The following is an 8,854-nucleotide window of genomic DNA, read 5'->3' as shown; positions in this document are numbered from 1 at the left end:
TTGAATGGTGCTTTAAGGCTGAAAAGGTATGTCAAACAAGTTTGATTTAAATTTTGTATTATATTATAAAAACCATTTGTTAAAAATAAAGGTACAAGGTTTTATAAATTTGAAGGTGTGTGCATGTGTTCAAAGTGACTGCACAGACCTGTGATGGTATACTTTATTGTCTAAGAGAAAGTGTTCGAGAAGTGACCTGCTTTACCATGTTCAGAGCAAGAGATTGCACTGAATATATTTTAAAAACTGAATAATTATTGTTAATTAGTAGGGCTGTGGCATACATTATGAAAGGAATTCTATAAAGAATGGGCAGAAATATTCCCGCTCAAACTCAGAAACTGCAACTTCAACTAATCACACAATTAATTGAATACGATGCCAAACAGAATAACATCAGCCTAACAGGATGGAAATAAAGAGCTTAAGTTAGCCATCGCTCAGTCAGTGAGAAAATAAAAGCTATCTTCTGAAATTTTGATAGTGTAATACCATTTCTATAATTTAATAATAATTTAACATGAATTAATTAGATAAATGAACAAAAAGACACAACATCACAGAATTCATTAAATCCACAACTACAGATATTTGTGCTGTTGCCTTCTCACTAAAATGATGTCACTTTCTGGAGGCTGATGTAACTTAGGAAGTGGGATAAGTTTTTCTTTTAGTTCCATCATTTGCAAGTACAAGGCAAATACGAGGCAATGTTGTACTGTTTAAAGCATGTAAAACAGAATAAAACCAACAACAAAGCATAAAATTAACGTAAACATACTAGGATATAAAAAACACGATAAAAAAAGTGCTATATAATATTAGTGCAGAAATGTTATTGTTTTTATAAGCTTCCTATTTTTTTTATCTCATATTAGAAAGGGTTTCTATATATATAAAGCTAATATATGATGGTTTCCTTATGATGGCAACATAATTAACAGATGAATATTGTAATTTTGTTTTTCAGAATATGTGGTTTGATAACAAAGTAAAATATCAAGAGGTACATTTGTCACAAACAGTTGCATTAACAAGATAACATGTGAATAATTTTGTTCTGTGAATAACTTTTACTTTATGAGAAATAACACATTTACATTATAATATCCGACTGCTATGCCAAGATATTTAGTAAGATTTAAGCCATTTTGATTTACTGTACATTTGGATCCAACATTAAAAGGATTTCTTATAAAACTATTATTGAAACACTTGTCAAAAAAAGGAGAGACCAGATAAGTTTTTCTAAACTAAACACACGTGACGTACATTTTATTATACAGTGAAAAAAAAATATTTTAAGTATTTTTGTAAATGCCAAAGATAAATAAGCCCATGTTTATTTAATCAATTTTTTATTTTAATGACAAAATTTCAAATTCATAAATGTCAATTTTGAGGAAAAACAAAAAGCAAAGCATGCTTTGTAGTTTTTGAAGCAAATCATTATATTACGTAAATATTTATGCATTTTTAGCAGACGCTTTTATCCAAAGCAACTTACAGTGCATTCAGGCTATCAATTTTTACCTATCTTGTGTTCCCAGGGAATCGAACCCCCAACCTAGTGCTTGATTGCACAATGCTCTACCAGTTGAGCTATAGGAACAGGCCTTTTGAAGCAACAAAAGCTATTTTAATTTGACAAACATGTGCACTCCTTAATGTTGTTCATTCCTCCCCCTAGCAGGGATTTGGTGTTGCATTTTGTGATAGCATTGTTTGTTGTGATAAATAATAAAAAGTAAAATTTTTCTAAAAGTTTTAATCTATAGTTTTTATAAAAGAAGTGATCTGAGTACATTAAACCCTATAAAATATTTACCTATTAAAACAATATTCATACATGTTGATGAATATTCAACATATTTTACATGTTGTCTTGCCTGGTCTATAGCTTCAGATAACAGCACTGAGTTAAATCAGATCATGTAGAGGGCCAAGGTTTTGAGTTAGTTTCTTGAAATCAACCCCCCCCCCACCAAGAAAAAAAAACCCACAACTAAAAGAAAAAAATCAGGAAGTGAAAGTAGGGGATCTTGTTGATGAGGAAAACAAAAAAACAGTTGTGGAAGTATTATGTGGAAGTACAGCATGTGGAGTCATGCACACAATATTGCTCAATAGAAGGATAGGACACCGGCTTATTATAAAAGTGACACAGTTGTCAGATGACAAGATGATGTTTGTGCAGTAATGCTGGAGACACTGCTATTAGGCTGAGGTGAGAGACTGCCTTGTTATTTTGTAAGACTTATGAAAATGTACTCCAAACCACATCAAAGTGTTTGCCTTTTAAGTGTTTTTTCTGTAGAGACACATTCATTCATATATATATATATATATATATATATATATATATATATATATATATATATATATATATATGTGTGTGTGTGTGTGTGAGTGTGTATGTATATTTATATATAATATTGTTTTAGATATGTTTTATTATATTTAGATATTGCACGCTTCTAACTTATATTTTAGATTTCAGAACTGAATTTGGTAATACTATGAAGCCTGTATTTATAATATCTTAAGGGTATTCTTAAGGGATTATAATGAATGCATAAAGTACTGTATTATAAAAACAAAAAAAATTATAATATATTGTATCATCTCATGATTGATCATAACAACAGTTTTAATGCATTATAATATTTACTTATTTGTGCTGATAGCTTTTAATAGTATGATGATTTATATCACACAATGAACACAATGCATCCTCTTAATTTACAACGGATTATATTTTCCATAATTATAATGTACAATAAGTCTCATATTTGGCCATTGATGACTTCTTACTTAACTTAAAGCAGACAAAGGCCTCTTATAAATAATAAACGACAACAACAGCAATAATAATACATAAAAAAGCTTTTTCCTTAAACAGCCATAAGATTATATATATGATCAGATGTATATGGCATATTTGCTTTTAACCACATTTAATGTAATATCAGTAAGATCGTAAGATATTTAGTTAAATAATGTCAAGATATGAGACTTACAGTACACCATAAATTAAGTGGATTTAAAGTGGTGTTCATTCTGTGTTATAAATAATCATACTCATAAAAGTTATAACAAGTTCTATAATGTATTATTTTTTTTATGATGATTTATGAGATGAAACAACATATTATACTTATATATATATATATATATATATATATATATATATAATCTATACATTCATTATTATGTCTTAAGACTACCCTTATAATGCATTATAAATTCGAGCTTCATAGAAAGTGTTACACTGGAGGTTCATGATATTACTTGGGTTGAAATTACATATAGCTGAGAAATAATAATCTAGGAACCGTGATTGTGATATTGTTGAGATTTATACTTTTACTGAAGAAATATTTATTTAACAAAAACATTTCCTTTTGTTCTCTGCTTACAGGGACGTAAATTACAATGGAATCAACAGATTTTGTATTTGAATATAATTACATTGATTATGATAATTCCACCTCCTCTGATAATTTAAATCATGAAGAAGTTTCTTTCCACGTCCACCCCATCACATGTTTCACTCAGGTTCTTTGCCTGTTGTTGCTGGTGATCAACGTGATCATCTGTTTGCTGGGCCTTGGAGGAAATGGTGTGGTTATCTGGATTGCAGGGTTTGGCATGAAGAAGTCAGTCAATACTAGCTGGTACCTGAGTCTGGCTGTGTCTGACTTCATATTCTGTGCCTGTTTGCCTTTTAACATTGCCTACAGCGTCACATCGGAATGGATCTTTGGCCTCTTCATGTGCAAGTTCACATCCTTCATCATGTTCCTCAACATGTTCAGCAGCATCTTCCTCCTCGTCATCGTCAGTGTGGATCGCTGCGTCGCTGTCATGTTTCCTGTTTGGGCACAGAATCACCGCACTACTGGAAAAGCGTTTGTATTAATTGTACTCGCATGGATCATCTCTACAGCTTTAAGTATCCCATCTATCATATACCGTGACGTCCAGAATCACCTGGGCACAAACCGATGCATTAACAACTACACGTCCAGCCAGTACACCCATGAAATCATCGCCATGAGCCGCTTTGTTTTTGGATTTGTGATCCCTTTCATCCTCATCATTGTTTGTTATACCGTCATCATCCTCAGACTGAGAGCCACCCAGATGGCGAAGTCCAACAAACCTTTTAAGATCATGACGGCTCTCATTCTGACCTTCTTCCTGTGCTGGCTTCCCTACCACATATTTGTGCTAATCGAACAAAAAAAAACCTTCCACACTGAGGTCATTATTCTTGGACTGAAAATTGGCACCACTGTTGCTGCTGCAAACAGCTTCCTAAACCCCGTTTTGTACGTTTTCATGGGCAATGACTTCAGGAAGAAGTTCAGGAGCTCCATCTTATCAAAGATTGAGAATGCTATTGGAGAAGAGGGCCGAACGATCAGTCGCTACCTGTCTCGCTCCAGCTCAATGGATGCAAGGGCATCCACTCATATCTAAAGAATAATTTCAAAATTATATTTTTTTAGCCACTTTTTACAGAAGGGATGTCAATTAAATGCATTCATTTAGTATGATTAATTTTAAACTGAAATAAAATAAAATAACACACTTAAGTGTGCCTCCTGTCTGTAAATGCAATAATAAGGAACTTTCCTACACTGTTAAAAAAAAGTTGTAAAATAGTAAAAAAAAGGATTATTGAATTATGTTTTACTATATATATATATATATATATATATATATATATATATATATATATAGTGTATATGTTTTTCTACTTTAAAAAAAATTATGTTTGATATATACATAAACCAAAAAAATAAGTTGAATGTTGAAAACCTGTCCTGTGTGAACAACCTCTAAAGTCATATGTTTATGTTAAATGATAAGGAAATAAAGTAGTATTTTGACTTCTTAATCCACTATTTGCTTGTCTGCTTTTACTTGTCCAAGCCTTCATTTGCAGCTTTGCAATTAGAATATGCAATTAATTTGAATAAATTTTTTTATTTTCAATCTAAAAACAAACCATCATTATGCACAATGCAAATGGCTTCCTGATGCAAGGTAGCGTTCATTAATCTTCATAACGACTTGTACTAATCTTGTACAGTTCTTAATGTTTTTGAAATTCTCTGTGACTAATAAACATTTTTGTTTTGACTGCAATTATGACACCATGAGTTACACAGCAGAACAAATTTCAGCATCCTCCCACAATGGTAAACGCGGTAGAGATGTATAACTGAGATGATTTTTTATTATTATTTTTTTTTTTTAGCTCAAACCAGCTTATCGCTAAATACCAGATAAACTGAGCAGTTCTGAATAAGGTTCTTGTTAAGTGTGGCTGTCGACAGTCTCAGTCCTTTGAATTTTTTTTGTTTGTTTTTTTTGTTTGTTTTTTGCATTTTACAGAGGAACTTGGTGTTAAAATGTTTGGGCAATAGTTCGGTCTGCACTTATCAGCAAACAACACAGCAGCAGAAGTTGATTTCTTAAGCATTGCAAAGGGCATTGTGAGGCTTAATTTGTGAGGTAGGTTAACTTTAGATGTCATAAGAACTAATGCATCAAAGATAATATGTGTATCTGATCATACAGTGAACACTTGTTTTCAGTTGAATTTTAAAGATAGTATAGCAAAAGAATTAAGATGCATATGATTATCAATTTTATGTTTCAATAAAATCAACTAGGGTATTTTCCAAATTAGGATTGCAACAACAGTAGATATCAGATACAATACAAAATGAGAAATGTTACTAACTTAAATGTAGCAGTCATCAAGTTACATTTAAATTGCACTTAAGATTCAAATGTGAATAACATGAAACTTGTGTAAATTGTTCTGTTCTGTGATTCTTTATGGATTAAATTCTGAAATAGTTTTTAAAGTAACAAATTAGGCAACTTTCTTCATACAAACAGCTATGCATATAACCCATCAAATATAATTTAAGGTCAAAAAAGCATAATCAGAAAGTGTAAACATTTTACATGAAAAAAAGGAAGCTATGGGAGAATTCTGCTTGCATTGTGCTTTTTACTGGTCTTTTCTGACAGTTCTGTTCGTCAGAAAAGGACTCATCGGAAATATATTGTATGCATCATGCAGAATTTGTTCTGTTATTTTACTACTGAGAGGATTTTTTTTTCAATAGTGACCCACCAAGAGATTGCCAGTGAAAATGATCTATTGGTTAAGTAGGCAAAAAAACAAAAACAAAAAAACCAACCAGTACAAACAAAAATATTTGCTATGTGCCCAAAACAAATTTTATCTATTTTATCTTTTGTTTTATTAATATTTTAAAGTAACTTTATGGAAATTATAGGCAATTATTATTCTGCGTGGATTGTGTGGTAATAGTGCCATGTTTTTGCACAGCCACTTTAGTCATTTTAAAAATATGCAAGATGACTACACTTTAAATATAGTTGGATAAATTGCTTGTTGTTTTTGTTACAGAATTCTGCTTCCTATTCAGTTATAATAGAAGTCACAATGACTCCAACTGGATATCCAAATTATGATGAGTTTTTACAAGCATTAACTAAAGTGCAACTTCATGAGGACTTACATCCTGGATACTGCAGGGAAGCAGCATGTGTAATCACAGTGATCTTTAATGTGATCATATTCCTTCTTGGCATCACTGGAAATGGTGCAGTGATCTGGATTACTGGTTTTAAGATGAAGAAGTCAGTGAACAGCACTTGGTACCTGAGTCTGGCTTTGTCTGACTTCACTTTCTGTGCTACTCTTCCTTTCACCATTGATTACATGGTTAAGAACAGCTGGAGCTTTGGGCTCTTTCTGTGCAAGTTCAACTCTTTTGTTATGACCCTCAATATGTACAGCAGCATTTTCATCCTGGTCATCATAAGTGTGGATCGCTGCATCACCGTCAGGTTTCCTGTCTGGGCCCAGAATCGACGCACTGTAAAGAAAGCTTCGTTAGTTGTTGTGCTGGCTTGGTTTGTGTCTTCTTTGCTTAGCATTCCATCTGCCACATTCAGAGAGATTCTAAATGAATCACCAGAGCAATGCTATAGCAATTATGAGGATCACCACAAAACCGTCGTGTTCATGCGCTTTAATTTTGGGTTTTTGATTCCGTTCCTGACTATTTTCATCTGTTACACCATCTTGATCCATAAACTTAGATCAAACCAAATGTCCAAATCCACCAAGCCCTACAAGATCACCACATTACTGATCGCAACTTTTTTTATCTGTTGGTTGCCATTTCAAATAGTTTCTGTTTTAGAGTTGGACAGATCTGAGCACAACTCCACCTTTAAAACAGCTCAACAAGTATCTGGTACTCTCGCCAGTGCAAACAGCTTTCTAAACCCATTCCTCTATGCATTCATGGCCAAGGACTTAAAGAAGAAATGCTATTCCTTTCTTTCGAAGATTGAGAGCGCCATTGATGAAGAAAGCCGAAGTGCTTTCAGAGCTACTTCAGTTACCAGTGCTGCAGATAACGGACTTTCCACTGCTGTCTGAAATTTTAACACGTGTCATGGACTAAATCTATTTCTCTTTATTCCCTTCCAAATGTGGTTGGAGAACGCTGGCCTATAAAAAAGAAATTATTAGCAAGCAATGTGACAACATTAAAGGGATAGTTCACACAAAAAATAAATTTTGATGTCTGCCGTTTTTTATTTTATTTGTATTGATCTGCTTACCCCCAGGGCATCCAAGATGTAGTTGACAGAACACAAACTGAGATTTTTAAAATAAACTGTTGCAGTCTGTTAGTCATATATAATGGATGTGAATGGGAATCATGGCTAAAATATACAATAAAACTAAAAAACCAAACATACACAAACAAAACCAAATTAAACCCTGCCGACAGTGACGATACATTGATGTGTAAAGACACAAAACGATCGCTGATGTGTAAAAATGTGCAAGAAACTGAACAGTATTTATATAGTTTTTTACCTCTGATGGCCTGAAATGCCTGAAGCAAAAAGAAGAAGACGCCTCACGCGCACGCTGTGTTTTGAGGAGGCGCTCATACAGTTCAGGCATTGCAGGGCATCAGAGGTAAAAAAAAACTATATAAATACTGTTCAGTTTCTTGCACAAACTGATCATTTTGTGTCTTTACACATCAATGTGTCGTTACGAGCCGCAGGGTTTAATTTGGTTTTGTTTGTGTATGTTTTTTTTAATTGTATGTTTGAGCTGTGATTCTCATCTACTTGCATTATATGACTAACAGACTGCAACAGTTTGTTTTAAAAAATCTCCATTTGTGTTCTACTAAAGAAATATATGTAGGAAATAAAGTCACCTACAACTTGGATGCCCTTATTTAAAAAAAAAAAAAAAAAAATTGGTTCAATAAAAGCTACTTTAAAAGTCATTGTAAATTGAAATGCCACTTTTTAGCTATTGCAGTATACATCTTATCATTTCTGCATGTTTAACACATGATGCTTATTACATAAATATATGGGGGTGAGGGGTATAAAAGAATTTGGGTGTTTTTGAATGTACAGAATGTATTAAACATTTGAGCAAGATCAACAAATGTAGTCATGCTCCACATCTCTATCGCTCTTTGTTTTGGTAACATATGCATAAAAATCTATAATAAAAATCTTGTTCTTAGCATTCTGTTTCTTTAAGTGCTGGTAATTCTCTTAATTATTTAATATGCCTATACATGTAATCCATACACAACACATTCAAAAGACAATTCAGCATTATTCATTTTTTGAAATGGTAAACATTATTTTATACTTCCTTATCTTTCAATAATTACTTCCTATCTTTAAATAATTCCTGCTTTATAAGCATTACAGAAATAACTATGCATCATATATTTAGTAGTTTACA

At 32.5% G+C, this 8,854-nt stretch overlaps 2 protein-coding genes across 2 annotated transcripts; both read left to right on the top strand.

The window, feature by feature from the left end:
- The first annotated feature begins 2,107 nt into the window (after positions 1–2,107).
- Positions 2,108–4,632, top strand: LOC132131222 (chemerin-like receptor 1). Its single transcript, XM_059543237.1, has 2 exons — positions 2,108–2,227; positions 3,422–4,632. The coding sequence occupies exon 2, from the start codon at positions 3,436–3,438 to the stop codon at positions 4,483–4,485; it is 1,050 nt and encodes a 349-aa protein (XP_059399220.1). The 5' UTR covers positions 2,108–2,227; positions 3,422–3,435; the 3' UTR covers positions 4,486–4,632.
- A 151-nt stretch (positions 4,633–4,783) lies between these two features.
- LOC132131214 (C3a anaphylatoxin chemotactic receptor-like) lies at positions 4,784–7,563 on the top strand. Its single transcript, XM_059543226.1, has 2 exons — positions 4,784–5,526; positions 6,461–7,563. The coding sequence occupies exon 2, from the start codon at positions 6,497–6,499 to the stop codon at positions 7,502–7,504; it is 1,008 nt and encodes a 335-aa protein (XP_059399209.1). The 5' UTR covers positions 4,784–5,526; positions 6,461–6,496; the 3' UTR covers positions 7,505–7,563.
- The last annotated feature ends 1,291 nt before the right edge of the window (positions 7,564–8,854 follow it).

The sequence above is a fragment of the Carassius carassius genome, chromosome 4, assembly GCF_963082965.1.
Source record: "Carassius carassius chromosome 4, fCarCar2.1, whole genome shotgun sequence".
In the NCBI taxonomy this organism is placed as follows: domain Eukaryota; kingdom Metazoa; phylum Chordata; class Actinopteri; order Cypriniformes; family Cyprinidae; genus Carassius; species Carassius carassius.
This window is presented reverse-complemented; position numbering and strand designations above follow the sequence as displayed.

Coding starts and splice junctions, on each gene's coding strand:
- LOC132131222 (XM_059543237.1), top strand. CDS start 3,436: ATGGAATCAACAGATTTTGTATTTGAATATAATTACATTGATTATGAT.
- LOC132131214 (XM_059543226.1), top strand. CDS start 6,497: ATGACTCCAACTGGATATCCAAATTATGATGAGTTTTTACAAGCATTA.